Genomic DNA, 25,846 nt, shown 5'->3' with positions numbered 1-25,846 from the left:
CTACCAACCTATCCATAAATGTGCCAGCCTGTCTCAAACCTCTCCATTTTGCAAACTAATTTTAAAGAAATCCCAGAACATGGGAGGCACAACAGCAGTTCTAAACGTGCAGATATTTTTTACAGCATCCAACAGAATAGCAATATCTGTAGGCATTCTTCTTGTATGCATTATCCCAGATTGGAATAGATACTTAAAGGGACACTATACTCACCCAGACCACTTCAGCTCAATTAAGTGGTCCGGGTGCCAGGTCCCTCAGGTCTTAACCCTTCACATGTAAACATAGCAGTTTCAGAGAAACTGCTGTTTACATAGGGTTAATCCAACCTCTAGTGGCTGTCTTCCTGACAGCCGCTAGAGGCGCTTCTGCGAAGCTGGATGCGAAATTTGCATCCAGCGTGCAGAACGTCCATAGGAAAGCATTAAGAAAAGCTTTCCTATAGACTGTTAGAATACGCGCGGCCCTTGCCGCGCATGCACATTCTGCTCCACTTGGGAGCTGACGTCGGCGGGGAAGGAAAGGTCACCAGCACCGAGGGAGCCCGGCGCTGGATACAGGTAAGCTGCTGAAGGGATTTAAAGCGCCACGGGAGGGGGACCCTAAGTGTGATGCTCCCCCAAGGATGACATAGTGTCAAGAAAACGGGTTTGTTTTCCTGACACTATAGGGATCCTTTAATTGACTTGTATATTTCTGCCCACGAACTCTAACCTCATGTGAGCAGGGCCTCGTCTGTTCTTTTTACTGTTTGCAGAACTCCCCCCCCCCCCACCCCCACAATACCTGCTTTACCCATTGCAGATCATGTGGAATATGATAAAGAGATCACATATACATTATTATTGTTCTTTATAAAACATGAACACCCATTGTTTTACCCTCTTGTGACATATACAGCTACCTGTACAAAGGAGCAAACCATAATGTTTGAATCAAGCAGTGACTGGATGATGGAGTTAGAGCGGACCAAAGCAAAACTGAATTACAAAGTGTGCTCTGCCAACGAATATTACAGAAGATCAAAAGGGTATGAGTTCTTTTTTTTTTTTTTAATTCTTTATTTTGTGCGAGTGATCGCGTAAGGGTAACATGACATATGAAACACGTCTCAATTTTTACAATCAAACATGGTATAATTTTTATGATGGGGGGGGGGGGGGTTGGGTATAAAATCTGCATGTTAGGCAATAGGCAGTCTTACGGTCCACCGACAATGTGAACGACCGGCATGGGTGTCTGTAAGTCCCGCACTTAGGTAGGTGAGGTGTTCATCTCACGTCTCCCTCTTCCAGGAACAAAGGGAGTGATTCCCGCCACTGTCCATGTTGGACGTTCTGTGTGTAGTGCTGTCTCCGCTGGTATGCCAAGGCGCTGGAGAAAAGTGGGTGCTTCTGAGAGGCATGACATTGTGTGCATCTTGCCGGCTTTATCCGCCATAATGCGGCGTGGACCCATCTGTAGGGGATAGAGTGGTCCTGCAATGTCTGTGTGACTTGCTTGAGGGACCTCTGCCAGGTAAGTGTGTGCCTTGAAAAGTCTCGGAAGAAAATCAGCTGTGCCCCCTCAAACGACACTGTGGAGGAACCTTTCACTGCCCCCATTATTGCACCGCGGTCGGAGTCTCGGGTCAGCTTTAGCAGGATGTCTCTGGGCGCTTCTGGGGCAGCGTTGGAAGCCTTGTTGAGGCGGAAACAGGAGTCCACCATCATTTGCTTTGCCTGTTTGGGCATGAGCAGCGTGGCGAACAGTCTCCGACAATAGTGGGGGAGTTCTGCCCCTGTAATCGACTCCGGTACCCCCCGGATTCTTAGGTTACGGGCTCTGGCTCTGTCCTCCATGGTGGCTATTTGCGCTTGTTGGTCTGCGCATTGTTTCTGGAGCGCGCCTATGGCTGCATCAGTGGCTGATTGGGCCAGTTTAGTGCCCTCCATTCCCTCCTCAAGTGTCTGTACCTTGTCGGTTAACTTAGTGACCGCTTCTCAGATCGGGGCCATATCAGCAGCAAACATTTTTTTTATTTCAGCCATTAGTGCCCTGATGTCTGCTTTGGTTGATGGTGCAGACTCTGCCAGCTCAGTGGTTGTTTGTGGTCCTGAGCGTGGTCGGGAAGGAGGTAGGGAGTCGGCAGCAGCGCTGTCATCGTCCAACGACGTTGGTGTGCAGGCCTCAGCCGGCGCCATCTTGGCTCTGTCAGTCCTCGAGGTCGCGCGGAGGAAATCTCCTATATCGCGGGTACCCGAGCTCGGGTCCGCTCGATATTTCTTGGTTTTTTTCCCCATGGTTTCGGGAATCGTTCTGGTGCCTTTGGGGTGATATAGCAGTGCCTGGGACGGTAATTATCCCTGTGTATTGAGCGCGATGCACGGAGCAGTCTCGGTATGCGTCCGGCTCGTTCAGGTCTGGCTCCGCCCCCCCATGAGTTCTTTTTAAATTAACATTTTCTATAACTTTGTGCTGTTTAGCATTGTGGATTTCCCCTCTGGTCTGGATCTGACCTCTGAGCTGAGTTTCTTACCAGTTACAATTTTTGATTCATGACAGATATCCTGAGAGTGTCATGATATCAAGATTTGCCCAGCCCCTTGCCCCAAAGGGATTAAAATCTGGTCTGCTTCTGAACACAAAGAGTTGGAGCTGCGAAATGTCTGCTTTAGAACATTTTAGTTATATTATGTGATTTTTTTTTTATTTTTTTTTCTGTTATTGACTCCATATCAGCGGTAATATTAACCTGCTGTTGATATTTTTGTGAAGATATTTTAATGATGCAAACACACGTCCAGTGTAGTTTTTAAAGTACATTTCAACTTACCTGCCCAGGGGCTTTTTTTTTTTTTTTTTAACTTGGTTCTACTTTTAGCTTACAATGCTTCCCAGCATTGACTGGCCTCATTTATTTTCTTACTCTTTGATGTCATGCAGTAATTTAAAAGCTTAGGTCAGGGTAGTCAACCTTTTAATACCCACCGCCCACTTTTGTATGTTTGTTGATGGTAAAATTTCCTTACTGCCCACCAGTGCCGCTGTAATTAATTTTATAGTGCAAGTACAATTTAAAAAAAAATAAAATAAAAAAAATTGTTAATTTTTTTAAAGAAAGGTTTAAATAAAAAAGTACTTAAATGGATCTATTTTACTCCCCCCCCCCCCCCCCCCCCTATGTGTGTGAGCGGGTCAGTGCCCATGCGTGCGCGTGTGTGTGTGAAGGGTTCATAGGGTCTTACTGTGTGTAGGTGGGTGAGATGTGAAAATCTATCTTAATGTCTCCCCCTCCCTTCTTCTTACCTTTTACCAGGGAGGGGAGACATAATGCTGCAAGCCCTGGTGGTACAGTGGTAGCATGTTCACTATAGCCTGCAGCTCCTCTGGTTGCAGGCTAACTCTCCTGTCCTCTTGCGAGCAGCACAGCACTGTGTCAGGGTGTTGCCATGGTAACGTGCGACAATGCTCCGACAAGCCTGCTCGCGGGAGGAACACAGAGCCTTTTAGGCTTTTTCCTCCCTTTACTGAAACTAAGTGCAATCGGGCCGGTGAGGTAGATCTTTGCTCTCCTCACCAGCCCCAGAGATTACAGCAAAGCTGGCTCTGCATGGGCCGGCAGGGGAAATGAGAGGATTGCCCCTGCCGGCCTTGGTCCTCTGCCATCGAGTCCCCGTGGGCGTCTTCTGCAGAACCCACCACCGCCCACCTGAAATCTCAAACCGGTAGGGACCAGGTTGACTACCCCTTGCTTAGTTAGATGTGTGCCACTAGAGTAATGAGCTGATAACATTTCTGACAAATCTTTAGGTTTTGGTTAAAATGGATTATTAGAGAGTCCCGGGTACTGTGGGTCCCACACATTTTTATTGATGCTAATTGATGGCTCCTAAATTGAGCATTAGAACATATAAAGTATAGTACGTTCAAAACAATGTTTAAAGCACACAAACCGATTATTTGCTCTGAAATGATTGTAGATTTCAGATGTACTTTTGAAAGCAGTTTATCTGAGCACGTAGACAATCAACAAATTGCGGATAGACCTGCATTGACGATAGTTGTTTTAGTCAGTGATGCTATCAGGCAAGAATTGTTATTGTTCACCCTTGTGTTAATCTAGTTGACACCAAGTGATGATACCCTTCAGCTGTAGGAAAAGCAGTGTCCCTATTGCACTTAGTGCTGCAATGTTAAACATTGCAGTTCCAGAGAAATTGCAATGTTTACATTGCAGCACTAAGTCTGCCTTCAGTGGCTGTCTTCCACTCGAGGAGCTTCCTGGATCCGAACGGACATCCAGTGTCAGATTTTTTCACCGTAGTAAAGCATCGTCGCTGGACGTCGGATGGGGCGGAGCCACGACCCAGCGCCGAGGAACATTGGTGCTGGGGTAAGGTAAGTAAATTAAGGGTTTTTAAACTTTTATTCACGCCAATAGACGGGAGGGGGGAGGGGGGGGGGGTTGCGTGGTAGAGAGGAGGCAGGAATACAGGTTTTTATTTCTGGCACTATAGTATCCCTTTAACCCCTTATGGACCAAACTTCTGGAATAAAAGGGAATCATGACATGTCACACATGTCATGTGTCCTTAAGGGGTTAAAGACCCAAAAATAGTCTTCAAGCTGTATCCCCTAAATCAAACGGGGTTATTCACTCAAGTGAGAATTGTCGTGAATTTCAAAATTCAAGCCAACATAGCCAAATTAGATATATCCTCCAAGTCAATTCTGTTTTCTGTTTAGATATTTTGGCCTTACGATTGTAATTGCCTTTGAATTCCAATCAATTCTTACCTTGAGTAACTCTGGAAGTAATATGGTACTTTTTGCAGTAAACCAAAATGTTTAAATGTCTATCTGTTCCTGTCCAAATCAATAAAATAAATTGCGTATATACGCTGAAGTAATTAAGTCTGACACACAAGGTTCAGGTTAAAATAACTTCGAGAAAATTTATTGGCAAGTGATTAAAAAGCGGACACGCAGGTCCTTTTAAGAGACATTTTACGTCATCATTGCTTATTAGAATATCAGTAAATAAACATCATTGATTGGATTAATTGTCAAGTGTCGGGATTAGTGTCCACCTATCAATATTATTAATTGGCTCAAAAGACTAAGTGGTTAATCCCGTGTCCACCCACCAAGAGGTGGGATTGTTCTGGACACGGGTGGGGGACAAGGGGTCTTGAGCGTCATTTTACACGGTCGGTGATCTCAGGCCTCGTGGCCAGGTGCAAGGTCTCTTATGAATAGAACATTTCATTACTACTGTGTTCGCATGGCCTTCAAATTATACTTTGTTGCAAATCTAAGGAAAAGTCAGCAATTCCTGTGTTAATCATATCTTTATAGAAAATACAGTCTTTGTTCTATTGTATTAGATGTGCTGGGAAATTCTGTCATGTAAGGTGATTTTAAAATGAACAAGTTAGGTTATGAGGACAAAATGGAGGATTGAAGAAGTCAGGTTAGGGGGACAAAATGGAGGATTGTCACAGTATAAAGTTAAAATGGAGTTAGTGCAATAATTGAATACAAATACAATAAGGTTTTTTAAATAATCCCACATCAGTCCCCCCTATGAAATGTTAGATTCTAAGAGATAAAAAACTTTATTAAGTTAGTACCAGGAAGACGTGTTAACCCAAAGGCACAGAAACCCTGTGGCCGCTAGCTAGGTGTTAATGCAAAGTGCAAGGCTGTCCCTAGTTCTGACCCTGATAGGCTAACTCATCCGTCAGTATGGCTCTCGAACACTTCACACCCATGGGTATCCCATGGCAGCTAACCCACCACTTCTCCAACACGGGGTCTTTACCATTCACTGACAGATGCTGTCCCTAAGTTAGTCCCTTCCTAGAATTCCTGCACTTTATCAACAAAAGGGATTGTTTGCAGCGGCAGACAGGGTGAGTTGATGTCTTGGAGCTCTTGGTCATCAACTTCGAGATGGGTGAAAGTGGGTGCCGCTTGGTCAACAGTCTTCAGGAGGGATTTTCTCAGACATGGGAGGATACAACAAAAGAGAAGAGCAAAGAGAAAAAGAAAAATTAGTATAGCCATACCAATATGCATTAAAGCCTTTTGCCATCCTGTCATCCAACCAAACCATCTTTCCCAGGGATCTTGTATCCCAGAATTCCTTTTCAACTCTATAGACAGGTCATTTAATTTCTCTATGGCTAATGTAACTTTACCATTAGGGCCTGTGTTTTCTGGGATATAGGTACAACATGTCAAGGTGTCGGGCAAAATTTTACAAACCCCTCCTTTTTCGGCTAAGATCATATCTAGGGCCATTCTATTCTGGAAAGCCATTTGGGATGTGGCCTGCAATTGTTCGGCCAATCCCTGGAGGGCGTCTCTGGTATAATTAACAAAACGCTGTTGATTATAATAAATGTAGTTTATCCAATTTAAATTCTTGTTTGTGGTAACTATGGCAAAAAGTGATTCAAATCCTGCAGCAACTTCATCTCTCGCTTTAAATTCATTGGGCACCCCCCTAGGCACCCCAATGGCATCAATATAAACATGAGGATCAAAACTTCCTTTTACTGGGGCGTCACGCTTAACCTTAGTGTGCCTGGACTCATGGGTGACGAGGTGTGTGTCAGAGATGATATGTATAGGCATAATAGCTTTAGCCAAAGTACACTCCCCCCACCATTCCTTGTCCATTCTGGATCTTAGCTGTAAATCCCCACACAACCAGTAGATATCCCCTAATGACTTGGTGTGAAACTGCAACAAGTTCATAGAGACACTCCTGTAGGTAGCACAATACCCCTTAGAGAAGTTACCCAAGAATTTACCAATTCCATCATAATTAGCATAACAAGTGTAATTACCTTTATACACGGTAATACCATCTGGGGGTTTGACATCCTTGGTTAGGAGAGGATACTCCTTTGTCCATGCAATACATATGGACCTGTTAAAATCATAGTGATAGGCAAAAAGGCTTAAAACACATTCCTCTATATCTACTGGCAGGATTAGAGGTACAGTACCCAGGTGAGGCCGGGCACCACCACACACATAGCATGCAGTCTTATTATGCTTATTAGCATTATATTTCATCCATTCTAACCATAAATTTACATCATTAAAACCTGTTTCAGCGGCCATGGTATCTTCAAAGGTGGGGTTAGCAATGGCCATCATGTCTTGAAAGGTCTGGATGTGAGGTTTTAATGGGTTAGGGACCATATGGGTGGCCCCTTGCCACTCAGAAGAGTTGCACATATCTTTTAAGAAGAAATGCCCTAATTTACGGTAGGAACCCTTTTTCCAATACATTCCCATCACATACTGGTCTGCATCCGTTGGGCTTGGATGCTCAATGTTAAGGATTAATTTCATTGGTGTACCCCCCCCAGGCTTTCTCAAAGTCATTCTCTGGAGAAGGGATCTACCTTGATCATCTACTTTAGATAAGGCACTTTTTGGCTTGTAACCCCAGGCAGGCCCGGCATTCCATCCCGCCGCCCCCCAATGATTACAATTGTGCCCCCATTGCTTGTCAACTACACAAACATATGGATCTTTTGAATGAGGGATATCTCTGTAAATACTCTGGATTTGTGATGTGGGGAACGGGCATTCTACAATATCACAATAGTCAAAGGTGTAAGTAGCTACATGGGTGCATGATGAATTGTACCAGAAGGTATACCCACTAATATCTTTGGTGATGGCTACTTGTTGGGCCTTTATGAGGCTGATTAAGGAGAAGATGTGCCAGAGGTACATGCTTGTGCGGTATCTGCTTCCTCTGGGGCAGGAGATTTCTTGCAGTGGGAAGCGTGGATCCAATTTGGCCTACCGGCCAGTTTGACGGAAGTTGCGGTAATCAGGAGAACTTGGAATGGACCGTCAAATCTTGGTTCCAGGGTATTTTTCCGCACAAACTTCTTGACCAGAACCCAATCTCCGGGGAGCAGGTTATGGGCACCTGTATCCAATTCGGGATCTGGAATTGAAGAGAAAACTTGGGCATGTATTTTGTTTAAGGCACTTGCAAGTTCAGTTACATAATCTACTAAAACATCTGATTGGAGCTGTAACTGCTGCGGATAATAACAACCTAGTCTGGGTGCTGTCCCAAATAGAATCTCATATGGGGACAGTGAATGCTTCCCTCTAGGTGTGTGCCTAACACTAAATAAAGCTATTGACAGGCTTTCTGGCCAGGGCATCTTTGTTTCTTGTGACATTTTTAACATTCTGGCCTTTAGAGTGCCATTCATGCGCTCTACTTTACCACTACTTTGTGGGTGGTAAGGGGTGTGGAAGGCTAAGGTCACCCCTAGAGCAGTCCAAATTTCTTTAGTCACTGTTGCTGTAAAGGCTGGGCCTTGATCACTTTCAATGACTTCTGGGAGTCCGAACCTACATACTATCTCTGTAAGTAGGCGTCTTGCGGTTGTTTTCGCAGTGATATTGGCCACTGGGTAGGCCTCTGGCCATCCTGAGAACATGTCCACTATGACTAGTGCATATTCATGGGGCCCACTCTTGGGCATCTGGATGTGGTCAATTTGAATTCGCTGGAAGGGGTACATGGGCTTTGCCAGGTGTTTTGCAGGCACCTTGATTGGTCTTCCTGGATTGCATTTTGCACAAATGACACAGGCCTTACAGAAGCTGCTGATCAATGTTGTGATTCCGGGTGCTTCATAATACTTCTGTATGAGGGCGGCCATCAATTCCTTTGACAGGTGCGCAGGCCCATGTGCCCATTGGACAACTGCTGGATATAAATTTTTGGGGAGACAGAATTTGAAGTTGTTGTAATATACTCCGTCCTTTTGGACAGCTCCTTTCTTTTTCCATTTCTGGATTTCTTCAGGAGTGACTGCAGCTTGCTGTTCTCGCAAAATTCGCAAATCAGTAGGAAGAGTTTGCAGAGCAAAAATAGGGACTTCTTCTTCTTCTTCTTGTCCGGACACGTCTTCATCCACTTCCTGCAAATCCCTGGCTGCTAGCTTAGCAGCCTGATCAGCCAAATGGTTGCCCATTGCTTCATCTGTATCCAACTTCCCATGGGCCTTTACCTTCAAGACGGCCACTTCTTTAGGGAGTAGGAGGGCATCCATTAGCTCCTTGATTGCAGTACTATGCTTGACTGGCGTACCGGCGGTGGTAAGAAATCCTCTTGTCTTCCAGATTAGGCCGAAGTCATGTGCCACGCCTAGAGCATATCTTGAATCTGTGTAGATATTGGCACGTTTTCCTTCGGAAATTTTGCATGCTGAAGTCAGAGCCTGTAATTCAGCTTCTTGCGCAGACATTGCTGGTGGTAAGGATGATGATTTGATAACTTCATCTGTTGTGGTTACGGCATATCCTGTATGGTATCTTCCTTCTTCATCAGCATATCTTGAACCGTCCACAAACAGGGTAAAATCCGGATCTGGTAATGGATTCTCGTGCACGGTTGGTAGGTGCACTGTCTCCATTTTCATCTGTTCAAAACAGTCATGAGGTGTTTCGGGGTCATAATCATTCACTATGACCAGATCTTGAAATTCTTTTTCTAGGAAGTGGCGTGGCCATGCTTCCAGAAGGTCAGTTGTTGGGTATTTGACAATACCATTTTCCTGTAGCTGTTCTTCATCCATGGTGGCCCATAACTTTGCCATGGGCCCAAGATCATTCCATGACTTTGTCTTCAATTTGGTAACAGGAATATGTGGGATAGCAGTATCCCAATGGCGGTAGAGGTAGTTAAGTTGTTGAGGTAGTTGGACCAAGACCATGCTATTGCCTTCAGAGTCACAATAGAAATCTTGAGCAGTGAGCTTAACATCAGTCCAATGGTAGAGCTCATCTTCATAGCAAGGCTCGGGAGTAATGTCTGGTTTGTACCACATGGTACAGAAGGCGTGATCTGGGCCTTCACAGAGAGGCTTTTCACCTTCATAAAATGTCAAATGTGGATGCATGACTTTCTTGATACATCCACAAAGCAGGTAAATGTAGGTTTCATCTGTGATAAATCCATAATAGATACCCCCCTCAGGGAGTGGAAGAAGAGTGGATGGGTTAAGAACTTGACATCTTTGGATGGAAATGTTGTCAGGTAGAAGAAGATGGCACTGGAGGCGTAGGTGTCTGGCTGGAGACACGTGCTTGAGCTGGACTTGGTTGATGATGGCAGAAATGTCATGAGGGGCCAAAACAACCAGGGGGTGGCCAAGGACCAGGTCTGAGGTTCTTTCTATGAGCTCTCTTGCAGCAAAAACAGCCCTGAGACAGGAAGGAGTCCCTCTGGCCACAATGTCCAGTTGACATGAGAAATATCCAATAGGCCTCTGGCGGCCTCTTAAGTCATTAGTTTGGGTGAGAACTCCTGTTGCGTGGCCTTGTCTTTCAGAGACAAATAATTTGAAAGGTTTGGAGTAATCAGGTAGGCCCAAGGCAGGAGCAGAAGCAATGGCACGCTTGAGAGCATTGAAATTGTCCAGAGCTTCATTAGTTAAACAGAAAGGGTCAGACTTAAGTGCGTCATAGAGGGGTTGCATGAGCAGGAAGGCTTCTGGGATCCATGCTCTGCAGTAGGAAATGAGGCCTAGGAAGGCATGGAGAGATTTTGAAGTTCTTGGAGTTGGAATATCCAGTACGGCTCTTACCCGGTCCCGGGTAAGATGTCTGGTACCTTGAGATAGGCAATGTCCAAGGAAAATTACTGAGGGTTGGCAGAACTGTAGCTTGATGAGTGAAGCTTTGCATCCTTGTTCTGCCAAATAACAAAGCAGGCTAATTGAGCACTTTTCAGTAGTGGGTATATCATCTCCACAGAGCAGCAAATCATCCACATACTGAAGCAGAACAACTTCTGGGTGCTCGGCTTGCCATGGGTCAAGGATGGTGGCCATGGCCTTTGCAAATTGACTTGGTGAATTTTGTGCCCCTTGGGGCATGACAGTCCAGGTATACTGTTGCATCTCATGGGTGAAAGCAAACAGGTATTGGCAGGATGGGTCCAGTGGAACACTGAAAAAGGCATTTGCTAGGTCAATGACTGTGAAAAATTTTGCAGATGGTGGGACTCCAGAGAGCAGAGTATGGGGATTTGGTACAAGAGGGGTGTCCAGGACGGTAGCTTCATTAACAGCACGGAGATCCTGAACCATCCTGTACTTCTCTGGCTCACCTTTTGGAGTTTTCTTTTTCACAGGGAATAATGGGGTGTTGCATTCAGATTTGCATTTCACTAGGGCACCCTTCTCCAAGAGTGCCTTGATGTGGGTAGAAATGGCAGCAGCCTGTGCTGGTTTTAATGGATATTGTGGTTTTCTTGGTAATTTAGCCCCTGGAATAAGCTTTACCACCACAGGGGGAACATTTAGGTGACCTATGTCCTCTGGGCCTGAGGACCATAACTTGGCGGGCACCTGTGTTTTTAATGCCTCTGGGAAATTGGACCTTAATTCTGCTGCTTTCTCACGGGGCTTTTCTAAATGCAGCATTAGAGGCAAGGAGCACAAGGCTGAGGTGTCTGATTCAGATAGAGGTGTGGACATTTCTACCTGCCCATCCGGGGTGAAGGTAATGGATGCTTGCAGGCGTGAGAGAACATCAGCACCTAACAGGTTAATTGGGCATGTGGAGGATACCACAAAGCGAGCTAGCAGGCTGGAGCCAACTCGGAGTGGAGTTGTTAAAGGGCTATGTCTTGGCTGGCCATCCACTCCGACACAAGAGACATCAATATTTGACAGAAAGGATGGATCTGGCAGGTCTTGTTCACGGAGAACACTACGGGCTGCACCTGTGTCAACTAGAAAGGTGGTAGGGTGGCCTTCAATGGGCAAAGTCACTGTGGCAAGTGGCCCCCCTTTATCCCCTGTAGACACTGCCATTACAGGGGTTACAGACACAGGCTTGCCAATTTCCTAATCATCGGGTTCCTCAATTATCGGAACCTCTTTTTCGGCCTTAGGGGCCGGGGCAGGCCTGGATGGCTTTCTTGGCTCTCTCTTGGGTTCTGGACAGTCACTTTTAAAATGTCCCTTGGCTTTACAATTAAAGCAGAAACCATCCTCTGGTCTGGTGCCCCTGGGGACAGGGGTACTGCGTGATACCATAAGAGGGGCAGAGCTTGGCCTTCTGGGGGTCTGGGCAGATTCTAAGCCCCTAGCAACTAAAAGTAGGGTATCCAGGGGAACAACCTTATATTCAGGGCGTGCAGCAATGATTCCCTTGCGTATAGAGTCCTTAACACCTTGGACAAACGCACCTGACAGCATTTGTGAATGAATTTTGTCAGTAAGATCAAACCCCAAATCTGTAAACATTTGATACAGTCTTGCATGAAACCTTTCCACTGATTCTCCTTTATCTTGAATAACATCAGTAAGGCCAGCAGCCTGATCTGCAAGTTTGTCCTTAGCCCATTCTTTTAATTGGGTGCAAAAAGTTACTCCAGAGGGGTAATCAACATCACTGTTGAGCTGATCTGTACTGAGGTGTCGGGCCATACTTGGCCAATATGCATCCCCTGCTTTAATAGCACAAATGCTCAATAGATCACGCCATGCGGCTGAATAAGTCTTTTGAATTTGAACTATCCCTCGGTAGAAGGGCATGGGCTGCTTTTCTGGGTCCGGGAGTGATTTCATCAGAGCACTAGCTTGAGTGGGGTTAAAAGCTACATATTTAGGAGGGGCCTGTTCTCCCCGACCCTTGTGGCCGAAGGGATCATCGATAGAACGATGAGATGGGGCTCCCGCAGCAAGTTCCGATGAGACATGGGACACCCTGTCCATCTCGTCATCATCGAATTCTATGATATTGACTCTTCTACGCGGTGCAGGTCCCGCGTGAGGTGAAAGGGTCGGTGGCTGGGAATGAGCCCCAGATGCAGGGGTGGCTAGCGAGTCGTAACCTGGGGACAGGTAGTCGCCGGGAATTACTGGCATCAGGGCTGAACTGGGAGCCGCCATATTGGAGGCGGGGAAAGGAGTTGCTTCAGGATTAAGGGAAGGAGCGGCGGCCATATTTGATATGGGCACTTCCGGGGTAGATTGGGCCGGACTGGGCATGACCGGAACCTGGGGAGTGGCTTGGGGAAAGGGAGGGTAACCGGGGTAGGGCAGGGCCATGGGATATGGGAAGGGGTAGGGCCAGGCAGGGGAGGGCAAAAGAGTAGGGTGGGCAGGTACGGTTAAGGAGGTAGGATATTGGACTGGGGCGGAGCTGGTTATCGGAGGAGACAGGACAGGATTAGTAGGTATGGATGCAGAAAGAGGAGTCGTAGCATGGGAGGGAGGGGTAGTTAGCTGGACGGGTGCTGATGGAAGGGGATTAACCATAGAGAGGGATTGCAGGGAGGAGGCGGCAGATGAGATGTTAGGATTAGGCATGGAAGGAAGCGTGGGGATGGCTGAGGATGATGGGACCGTTAGAGAAAGGGAAGGGGTAAAGAAAGATCCATCAGAATTCAGGACCGGGCAGACAGGGGAGGTGATGGGATGGGATTCGGGAGGATCGGGAGTGGGGAACATAGTCAGCTGGCTATCACCTATGGCTGACTGAACCTTGGGGACGGACATCCCCTGGGCGCCATTTTGGGGCGCTGGCTGAGGGTAAACCCCAGCAACACAATTTTTATGATACACAAACAATTTTACACCTTTGTGATTTACTTCTTCCTCAACCCAACCTTCTAACTGAATAGCCTTCGCTACTCTGTACCATGCTTCAGCAGTCTTTAATAAACCATTATCTGTAAGCTTGCCTTTCATTTCTGCTAGTAACTTGCGCCAACTTTCTGGTTGCAATCTCCCACATGTCGGTACAGCAATTTTACATACTTTTGCAATCTTTTCAACACCTTTAACCATCTCTTCACCCTCTCTGTTCTCTACCAAATCACATGCTAACCAGCCCTTGCTGGGCTTATCTAAATCCTGTCCCATAGTCCCTTTACCCCTATACCAGCGTCCTAGATATAGAGAGAGAGAGGGAAATTTGAACAAGAACGTCTACAATGCTCGACTGCCACCCGAGAATCGTGGGACTTTCTCAGGTGCGTCTTCCCAAAACGTAGACTAGTCACTGAATCCGCCTACCCGGGGTGGTAGACACGGATTGGAGCGAGGTGAGAAGTGTGTGACCAATCACTTCTCTTTTAAGAGGAATGGGAGTGGATAGTATAATAATATAGAAAGTGTAGAAAAGATGAAAGGCAAGGAAAAATCCTTAGAGACAGACACAGGAGTACATGAGACTCCTCATTAAACAACCAAGACAACAATACAGTTGAAATACAGTGCATGCATCACAGTTCAAATAAAATCAACAGTAATTCCTTTCCTTTACTCGTGTGCTTACTCCAAAGTCACCTCCCTCAATCCCGTAGTATCTTACTACCAACGGCCAAGGATAACAGCTAACACCGGTCCGAAATCCATATGCCTCCCTCGTCACAGCAGCCCACTAATGGTGTCTGCGCTACCCTCACCCTTGTAGTGCCCCTATAAAAACCCACTTTATAAGTCCCACTACTCCGTGGTGATGAAGACAGCAATGCCTGCCCGAATTCACACACCACAAAATAAAAATTGGAATAGCTCCAGCTCAGCGCTCAAAGCTGGAGGGTACCACCACTCTGCAAGCAGAGTAACGTGCACAGAGAAGCTAGCAAGGCTATCAAAGTGACACAAGAAGGATCCCCAGGAAACTATGAGTCTACACAATCTCCACAGATCCAACACACCTCTTTTTCCCTACAGCCCCAGCCACGAGGCTCCTAAAAGAGTTAAACAGGAAAAGATGACCCCCAGGAACACATCCACAGGTCAACCCCCCTTTTTCCCTACAACCACAGCACCGTGGTTCCTAAAAGGGGTAAAACAGGCAACAGAAGACCCAGGCAAATCCCCTCAGGTCCACCCCCCTTTATCCCAAAAGAGGTAAAATACAAACAGATAAACAGACAAAACAGAAGACCCAGGCAAATCCCCTCAGGTCCACCCCCCTTTATCCCAAAAAGAGGTAAAATACAAACAGATAAACAGACAAAACAGAAGACCCAGGCAAATCCCCTCAGGTCCACCCCCCTTTATCCCAAAAAGGGGAAAACAAGCAAGACAGAACCCCAGGCAAATCCCCTGCAGGTCCACCCCCCCTTTATCTCAAAATGGGGAAACAGGCAAACAATTCAAACACAATTCAAACACACCCAGGCAACAGATAGACTAAAATGCAGGTAAACAAATGAGTAACGAGACACCGGGCAAGATATTACCTGTCTTTGATGTCCTCCCGGGAAGCAGTCACAGACACGTGGACGGGTCAATCAAAGGGGCCGGAACGTACCGGTGGCTCTGCAGAAGTCTCTACCGTGTATCTGGAGGTGATCAATCTCCCTTCCTTCCCCCTGGATTCCTCCGTCCACCCTTGTCTTCCTTAGGATGGCTCACCGGCCGGACATAGCCCGATGCCCCACGTTGGGCAGCCAAGTTGTTATGGTACTTTTTGCAGTAAACCAAAATGTTTAAATGTCTATCTGTTCCTGTCCAAATCAATAAAATAAATTGCGTATATACGCTGAAGTAATTAAGTCTGACACACAAGGTTCAGGTTAAAATAACTTCGAGAAAATTTATTGGCAAGTGATTAAAAAGCGGACACGCAGGTCCTTTTAAGAGACATTTTACGTCATCATTGCTTATTAGAATATCAGTAAATAAACATCATTGATTGGATTAATTGTCAAGTGTCGGGATTAGTGTCCACCTATCAATATTATTAATTGGCTCAAAAGACTAAGTGGTTAATCCCGTGTCCACCCACCAAGAGGTGGGATTGTTCTGGACACGGGTGGGGGACAAGGGGTCTTGAGCGTCATTTTACACGGTCGGTGATCTCAGGCCTCGTGGCCAGGTGCAAGGTCTCTTATGAATAGAACATTTCATTACTACTGTGTTCGCATGGCCTTCAAATTATACTTTGTTGCAAATCTAAGGAAAAGTCAGCAATTCCTGTGTTAATCATATCTTTATAGAAAATACAGTCTTTGTTCTATTGTATTAGATGTGCTGGGAAATTCTGTCATGTAAGGTGATTTTAAAATGAACAAGTTAGGTTATGAGGACAAAATGGAGGATTGAAGAAGTCAGGTTAGGGGGACAAAATGGAGGATTGTCACAGTATAAAGTTAAAATGGAGTTAGTGCAATAATTGAATACAAATACAATAAGGTTTTTTAAATAATCCCACATCAAATATGTTTCTTTTTTGTTTTAGAAATCTATATTGATGCTTGGCAATAGAATACAGAAGTATTGTGTGAACTGTATAAAATGAGATGTTATCAGTGCTTCTCTCCCTTAATTGTTAACCGGTATAAATGAGGGATGGGAATGTTAGAAAGTCAATCACATCTAGTGATTTAGTAGCTTAGAACGTTTGATAGCCGTGAAGTCTGCGTTCCTGACCTTTGAACATTGTGTCAGGCAATCTTACATTGTGTGGCAACCACTATGGCAAAACCGCAATAGAACTGAAACTTGGCGTGTGGATAATGTTAAAGGGGAACTTATCCTTATATTTAACAATATTTATTTGTGAGATTTGAAACATAAACTTAAAGGAACACAATAGCGTCACGAATACAAAATACAGTTTAGATTACCGGCCCCCTTGTTAGAGGAGTAAAAGGTTTTTACTTACCATTTTGAGATATTATTCTGAATGCACGACAAAATTCCACACTGCGCCAATCATCATCTAATAATAGAGATGCATTAAATCAATACATCTCTATGGGTAGCGTTCAGCTTCTCCATGCAAAGCGTTGCCCAGGAAGCGCCTCTAATGTCTGAGTGACTGCCACTAGAGGTGTTATTAGGCAGTAATGCAAACACTGCCTTTTCTCTTAAAAGGTAGTGTTTTCAGCCTGCAAGGACATGCTGTAGACACCAGAACAGCCACATTAAGCTGTAGTTGTTCTGATGACTATAATGTCCCTTTAATGTAGAAATCCCCATCTTTTTATCACGTAACTGCATCATAACTCCCTGTCAATCATTGCTATAAGTTCTGTCCTTTGCACCTGGCAGTCAGAATAGAGAAAGTATACAGAGAAAAGCAGAAATTATATTTCTATTCATCTTCTTTATTTGCAATGTTTGCCCTGGGTTTTGCCTTTTTTGTAGGAGATCATGATGTAATTTGCTTAAACTATAATGTTATTTAAAAAAAAAAGAAAAAAAAAACCTTATGAAAAAAGGTTAAAACAGGCATAGGTTGTTTTCAATGTTTAATTAAATTTATTGGTGTAAATAAAGTATTTCCCCTTAAATCCCACAGAAAACTGTTACAAAACAGTCAGAAAAGATGGCACGGCACAGTTTGTCTTTAGCAGTGTTTTCTTATGAGACTTTCTCTCTTTCCTGGTTATTCATGACACTGGGATTGTGGAGAATGGACAAGGGAATTGCATATTGTAAGCCGAAATAGTGGAGTTGGAGGAATTCTTAAGTTGAGCAATTTCATCTGAAAATGTGTCATTTCTGCGTCACTTCTCCACATTTTCCGAGGCAGAGGTTAAATGCCTTCAGAACTTATTCACTAAATACTGAATAGCAGTGAATTGAAAGCAGAATTGCAGAAATCACTTGAAACATTTCAACAACTAACTATACACAGCTTGGATTTTTACTTTTTTTTTTTTTTTAATGGCTTTATTTTGTAGTTTGGTTTTCAGTTCACCACTATTTGCAGTTTAGTGACTAAACCTCTTTGTGTTTTGCGAGGTCCAGGAGACTCATTTTCAAAGTAAAGTTATTTGCTGTCGTTTTGAAATCTTGACTAAATGATGAAGCCTTGCAGGATGTGTATACACGCTAGGATTTCATGCTATAAATGTACTTGTTATGCTGGTTTCTACAGGTTACCACAACATTTTGTCGTTCCTGTTTCTTTGCCTGAGGACATCATGTTTACATTCCAGGGAAAAGGGATTCCTGTGAGTAGATGCCTGTTCCTTACATGAGGAATCGGGAATATACAAGTTAATACATGTTTCTTTATGGGTTTTTTTTATTTTTAAATGTTCTAAAGGGTGTGACTCTTATTTATTACTGCATTATCCTTCTAGTTTATAGTGGTTTATATGCTATGAAACTGCAGTAGCAAAGTACTCCTTAAAATATAGTGTTCCTCACCAAACTAAGTTTGCGCATGTATATTAATTGTTTCATCTTTACAGTGGTTTACCAGTTCTGTGGTCATGGAAGTCCCAAATAGCACGCACTTCTTAAATGTGGGAACTGGGCTTAGGTGTACATGTTGTGCGTGGTGTACAATTTATATTCCATTCCTCTTTACAGCAGACTGAACTGAAACAATAACAAGAAAAACGGTTGCATGAAAAAGCTTGAGAAAATTAGAAAGTACTGTACAACTGTTTGTGTGTTGGTCAAATTGTCTTTTGTGAACGAGTGTAACTTAGATGAATTTTGAGTAATGGATGCACAAACATTTTCTTTTCTTATACTTTCTTTTTCTGCATGGACGGCAATCTAGAAATGTACTGCTGGCTTTTATGTAGATGTATTCAGAAACACACAATATATTTTAATTAGACTCTGAATGCTAAACCGGGCACAGCACACGTTTGCAAGTTACGTTTCCCAGGATATTCAACCCTAACCAGAAGTGTAGCTCAGACAGAGCTTGACTGGGAGAATAATGTGGGGCGGGCATTTGACGCCAGAGCAGAAAAATAGGATGGATATGTCATGTCGTTAACAATGACAAGCACGCCTTCTCAAAGTAGACGTGTCAGTTTGCTGTCTGTCCAGGGCATCCCATGCACACAACTCATTCCAGGGCTGTACATGTTTATGGGGGATGTTTTAAATAATAATTATTAAATAAATCTGTATTTGTGTGTGTGTGTCCTTGTTTACTCTGGCCAGGTTAGGGAGTGGGGGGGGGCAGTACATTTTACATTTAGTAGCCGATTGGCTGTTTGTGTATTTAGCAGTGGGATTGTTGCTTGAATTTAAATCATGGTCAATGACCAGAAGGTCAAAGATGACCATAAATAATGGAAGCCACTGGCCTATAGAAATAACATCTTCAAATCTGTCAGTTATCAACTCTGGCATTAATAGTCCAAGCTTTTCAAAAATCCAAAAATTAGATTCCACTTTGAGGGTCACTCTGCCGCAGAGCAGCAGACCCTGATGTAGCCTTTGTGAAAATTGAAGTTTTTTTTTTTTTTGTTGTTTTTTTGTCCTGAGTGAGATTACTATGTAACTAAAGGAAGCTTTATATGCCTGGGAAAAAATATTTAGTAATTGCATTTAATATAATTGGAAAGAAAAAGAATTGCTGGATATTTTGCCAATAACAACTTTGGCTTAATTAATCAGTTTTGGTGTATAGATCATGCCCCTACCGTCTCACTGCTCAATTTTCTGCAATTTAAGAGGTAAAAATTAATTTGTTTGTTTATGCTGCCATAGCCACACCTTCCCTGGCTTTGACTGACTCAGCCTGCATGAAAACGAAATGGTTTCACTTTCAATCAGATATATAGTAAATGTAAAAAATGTTTAGCTCCTGCTTTGTAAATTGAACTTGAATTACACACAGGGAGGCTCTTGTAGAGTCCATCAATCTAGTAACAGAGCAGGAAATAAGAAATTCTAAATTAAAAACAGAATTTGCAGTAAAGGAAGTGTAACCATTAGATGACTGATTACAGGAAGTGTTTAGGAAAGCTGTGTAAATCACATGCAGGGAGGTGTAATTAAGGATGTAAATATAAAGTGGTTTAACTCCTAAATGGCAGAGAATTGAGCTGTGAGACTGCAGGGCCATGATCTATACTCCAAAACTGCTTAATTAAGCTAAAGTTGTTTTGGTGAATACAGTGTCCCTTTTAAGTAACACACATTTTGCTTGTGAAATCTGCACCACTCAGGGGAGTACTGCCACAATAATAAAACAGGTAATTTTATTTTATGATTTGTAATAATTTAGCAATTGACCAGTGCAAATCTCTTCACAAAACGTACATTATTTTAGCACATTGGATAATTTCACACTAGAAGTACACATTGATGTTTTATTTTAAACTGATATTTCTTGCATTTAGGTACTTTAGCAAACTGTTATTTTTGTGGGAAATTTGAAATTTTGAAGAAGCTGTCCATTTTCTTCACAGAAAAATCAGTATAACATTTGCTGGTGTCTTGGTTTTCAGATTTGGTGCTGGTCTTGTCAGAATGGTTCAGCCATTTTAAAAATGTCTTCTCTTCAAGATGTGGATGATGGGAACATGCAAGCACAAAAAGCCTTCTTGGACAGGTCAGTTTACTTTCATATCTCCAGGACAGCTATAGCTAAATGTGTGTGGATAATAACTGAAACATAGTCATAAACTCATATCTATAAAGAGAGTTTTACCACACTCCTCTAGTTTTAATAAAGTGCCACAAGGAAACTCCATGAAAATGTTAATTTATTAAGCTAAATATGCATACTTGGCATATATTCAACACTAAAGTGCAAACAAAATTACAAAAAGCTTTGAATTCCTGGAAAAATGATAAAAGCACTCTTCCTAAATGCAAAGCTGGCTAACTGTCTAACTGAACTCCACATGTTAAGATACAGCCCCAGAATTTTGTAAGAAGGAGTTTGACTTCAGACAGTGTTTTCCAAGCTGATTGCAAGTTGTTAGCCATGTGCTATTTCTCTATATATTTTTTCTATTTTTTTTTTTTCTATGAGGCTGTTAAGGTACAAAGAGGTATAAGATTTAAAATCACATGAAAGAACTGCCAGAGCACTCATGCATTCCTTTGGCATTGTGAAAGAAGATGCCCAAGTGTGCACGCTGCACCTGGAGAATTTTTGGAAGATGTTGGTGAACCAGAACTACTTTGTAGGTGATGTCTGCTTAGCTTTGCTGCATACCTTACTTTAGTAAACTTTTTACTTGGATGAAGGGGAAAAAAATATTTCACGATCTCAAAAGTTACTGTGACTTTTTTTAATGGAACATCCTAAGCAGCGTAACCAATACAGTGTGCTGTAGTAGTTATAGTACCAGGAGTGCTTGCCTCCCATTTAAGTAGTCAAACCGTTTGCCAATGAGACGCCATTCACCTTATCTATCTGAACCGGAAGCTCAGGCCGGCAAAGAAAGGCTTCGTTTTTTCCTGATAGTGAACAGCTGACACTCGGCCAGTGATCTGGTCCTGCACACTCGGGTTTAGCCTAGAAGAGCCAAACGAATTTCCATGCAGGAGCTTATTGCTCTCCTTGGAGGAAGTGACCGGCATCTGGCAGACACCATGTAAGGAGAGAGAGGCTCTGTTTGGAGCCAAACTGATCCCAACTTTAATCAAAAATAAAGCCTTTTGAGGAAGTTGCATGTACCCATACTTTTGTTTGTCATTTGTATTTGGAGACTGTCACCTCCTCTCTGGGGCACCATGCTGAAAGGGATCTCATTGTATTACATGTGCAATCTCCTCAAGGGTTTTATTTTTCCCCAGGTAAAAAGTGAAATCATTGGCAAACGGTTCTTACAATAAGGTGGCACAATGTGCTGTAGTGGTTATCGTGCTTGGAATGTTTCTACAAGTAGCAAAATAGTCTGCAAGATTTAGATAAATGATTCTGTCTCTGTAACATGTAATTATAAGGAGTCTTTTTTTGAGTTCTATATTTTTCTTGTATTTTGCTGTTCCATACAGAGTAGAGAAGACACTTCACAGACCTCCTTATGAAGAAGTCCGAATTGAGGATCTGTCTGCCAGTCTCCCATCACTCTCTGAAATCCAGACGTCTTACAATCGATTTAAACAGCTGTTTCTCATAGGTAAGAGTGGCAACAATATACTTATTTTTTGTTTAATTTTTTTTTTTTACATGTATGCACAGGTTAAGAAAATGAATCATTTTTGTCACCTCATGCTTTAATTATTGTACAATCAGCTCTGCACGTACATACATTTTATGGATTTTCCAAGTAAATGTTCACCCAGTATTTTTCAATGCATTTTCTAGATAATACATTAGAAATGTTGACAATAATTAAAACAAATGGAAAATTGATACCTTAACCCTAATAGATACATTTTACATTGCCAGCCAAATCACTGCAAAGTGAAACCCACCTACATCAGATTTTAGCCCATAATTTATAAAGGATGTTTGGAACTGTTCATTAAACTGATAGGAGCCATAGTAAAGCTGCTATTAGTTCATACACAGACCAGTTTGGGTTGTGTTTTTAGATCCATGGATTGTGGTTTCCAGCTTAGCTCTCTGTCATAGGAGAGCCATCCTTTTTGTCCTTGCACAATGTGGGCAGCATTGTTTGATATGTTCAAGGTAAAGTGTTCAAGGCAGCATGATTGACAGCCCTAATGGTCTGACTTATGTGGCAGTGATTTTATTTATACAAGTCACTGCCGCTGTAGTCCACCCTCTGTAATAGTGTAATAGAAGTGGGCTTGTGGTTCTCTAAGCACCAAGCACTTTTCAATACAAAGTGCATGTGGTGCTTAGATTGACCCATGGATTTATAATGCTCTAGCCCAGGGGTAGGCAACCTACGGCACTAGTGCAATGCACGGCACTCAAGGTGTCTTTGCACGGCACTCAAGGCTGCTACAGCCAAACAGGCTCTGGCCTATCAGGAGTCCCAGTGAAACTTCAGATATCTGCTAATACGAAAAGGTGGTGAAGGACAATCCTCAATTTATGCATTGCAACATGTAGAGGAAGTGATCTCAGATCACTTCCTCCCAGCACTTGTGAATGGGAATCCACACTGTAGTAGAGCAGCCTGCAGCTGCTGTTGCAGCTCCTGTCCTTGATCTGTACCTGGCCAGCCTGGTCTCCACTGGAACACAGGGAAGCCACCCACACTGCTAGATTTACACAGAAATGCACAATAACCCTCCCCTCATACAAATAATACGAACAGCCCACACACAAGCATACACACAATCCCTACAAACTCAACACCACTAACAATCCACATACATGCACACAACCCCACATGCATCCTCTCACATGCAATACCCCAAACAGCCCCCACACATACACACACTACCAAATACACAATGTGACATATCCATCCACACACACACAATTCCACAAGCAGCCCCCATACACAGCCCACATTCATAGGTATTATACACGATATCACAAACTACTCCTGAACATATACAATGTAATAGCTCATATACGCACAAATACAATGATACAAAGCAATTACAGTAAAAATAACACAAGCAGAATACGGCAGCATACACACCTCAATTTAAAAAAATAGGACCGGCACGCTATGGGACATTACAATCCTATATCGGCACAGTGCTGCTAAAAGGTTGCCTACCCCTGCTCCAGCCTGTACATATTTTTACCTTGGCCTGGTTCCCTGGTAATTACTAAACTGTTTGCCCCCTTACCTGAGTTCCTACTGGACTCCAATGCTCTCTGGTAGTCTGGTGACTCGCTTCTGTCTTCTTCAGAGCCGCGAAAGCCACAGCCGTTGCCAATTAAAGTGGCACAGACTTGCAAGTTGCACATTCGCTCTAGTTCCATGCTGGCTGTTGGCAGCCTCCTGATGCTGCAGGGGGTGGAGTAAACACACATACAGACTCCACGCAACATGACCACTTAAAAAATAACTGAAGTGGCCATGGTGCTTGAGTAACCCTTTAAACCTTATCCACAGAAAGATATGCTTTAACAAGCTCCCCATTAGAATTCACCATCTTGGACAGTAATGAATCAGACAGAAGTGAATTATTAGTACTGAAAGAAAGCAGGTGGGTGTCAGTGCAATAAGGAGAGACTTTATGGCAATGTAGTAAGTTTTAGAGTATTGTCACATAAAATCGGACCAATAATCTTTTGTTATTTAGGCAAAGATGCACTTGTATTTCTGCCTTAACATTGGAACGGGAAATGCAAGGGGCACACTTGCAGTGATCAAGAATCTCTCCTGTAGGAGTAAATCCCTGTACTTTGCCACCAAATGTGTATCATTATGATTGTTTCCCCGTGGCACTTCCATCATGTCTCAGCAACTTCAGGGGACAATTGTAGTAAATAATATGACGTCCGGCACCAATAGAATTTATTTATAAAATATTTTACCAGGAAAGATACATTGAGATTTCTCTCGTTTTCAAGAAAGTCCTGGGTCCACAAATCATTGCATTGTTACATTACAAGTTATAGAATAATAACTTGTGCTTCATTTTGTCTATAGGTAATATAGATGTATATGGAGCAACAGTGGCGTACACATGACCCATGGGGCCCCGGTGCGAAAATTGATCCGTGGGCCCCCCCCCTCGCGCTTACTCTGCGGGGGCCGGGGCAGCAACACATGGCGGCAGGCACCTGGTCGCAGGGGTTGCGACCGTGGTATGTACGCCACTGCATGCAGATGCACACACACTTAAAGGACCACTACAGACACCCAGATCACATCAGCTCAATGAAGTGGTCTGGGTGTCAGGTCCCTCTAGTTTTAACCCTGCAGCTGAAAGCATAGCAGTTTCAGAGAAACTGTTATGTTTCACTGAGGGTTAATCCAGCCTCTAGTGGCTGTCTCACTGACAGCCGCTAGAGGCGCTTCCGCCATTTTAAGACACTGAACGTCCATAGGAAAGCATTGAGTAATGCTTTCCTATGGGCGGTTTGAATGCGTGTGCGGCTCTTGCCGTGCATGCGCATTCGGAGCTGAGAGGCGGAGGGATCCCCAGCGCCATGGGAGTCCGGCGCTGGAGAAAGGTAAGTGCTGAAGACACACACACACACACTCTCACGAACAAATGCATACACACTAGCTAACAGACACACACATTTACTGACAAAGACACACTCAGCGGCAGACATACATACACACTCACTTACAAAACATACACTCTCACTGACAAACACACACTCACTAACAGACATCAAACAGACTCACTAACACACACACACACTCAGTAACAGACACACGCAGTAACACACTCACTAGCAGACACACACTCTAACACAAACACCAACACTCACACTAACACACACACACACACACACACACACACTAACGCTCACACACACACACACACTAACGCTCACACACACTAACACACACACACGCTCACACACACACTAACACACACACACTAACACTCACACACACTAACACTCACACACACTAACACTCACACACACACACACTAACACACACACACACTAACGCTCACACACGCTCACACACACACTAACACACACACACACTAACACTCACTCACACACACACACTCACACACACACTAACACTCACACACACACACAAACACACACACACACTAACACACACACACACACTAACACTCACACTCGCGCACACACACACACACACACACACACTTACACTTACACTTACACATGTTTTTTTTTTTATTTAATCCCCCCAGCCTCCTTACCTTTTGGAGTGCTGAGGGGATTCCCTGGGGTCCAGTGGTGCTGCTGGGCTCCTGGGGGGGCCGGTCACCCGGCGGGCTGGCTGGTCCTGCGGGCGCGCGAGGGAGCACTCTCCCCTGAGTGCTTCCTCTTCAGCTCCCTCGCGCGCCGCGTACTGATACCGGCGCCGGAAGATGACGTCATCTTCCGGCTCCGGTATCAGTGCGGTGCGCGAGGGAGCTGAAGAGGAAGCACTCAGGGGAGAGTGCTCCCTCGCGCACCAGCCGGCCGCTGGGTTTAAGGAGGGCCAGCCTCGGGGGGCCCGGAGGTGGCCGGCTCCTGGGCCCCCCAGGAGAAGAGGCTGGCCCAGAGCGTACATACCGGGTCGCAGGGGCGGCCGGG

The 25,846-nt window shown here is 44.1% G+C and overlaps 1 protein-coding gene across 1 annotated transcript in view; it reads left to right on the top strand.

Annotated features, from left to right (window-relative positions):
- The window catches only part of MTMR12 (myotubularin related protein 12), a 92,416-nt gene that overhangs the window by 41,587 nt on the left and 24,983 nt on the right, over positions 1-25,846 (top strand). The window contains exons 7-10 of the mRNA XM_063453958.1: positions 902-1,031; positions 17,897-17,972; positions 20,223-20,326; positions 21,724-21,848. Of these exons, the coding sequence (XP_063310028.1) occupies positions 902-1,031; positions 17,897-17,972; positions 20,223-20,326; positions 21,724-21,848 (435 nt within the window). The remainder of the gene's footprint in view (positions 1-901; positions 1,032-17,896; positions 17,973-20,222; positions 20,327-21,723; positions 21,849-25,846) is intronic.

The sequence above is a fragment of the Pelobates fuscus genome, chromosome 5 (genome assembly GCF_036172605.1).
Source record: "Pelobates fuscus isolate aPelFus1 chromosome 5, aPelFus1.pri, whole genome shotgun sequence".
Taxonomy (NCBI): Eukaryota; Metazoa; Chordata; class Amphibia; order Anura; family Pelobatidae; genus Pelobates; species Pelobates fuscus.
Note: the sequence above shows the minus strand (reverse complement) of the source record. Positions and strands in the feature narration are given on the sequence as shown.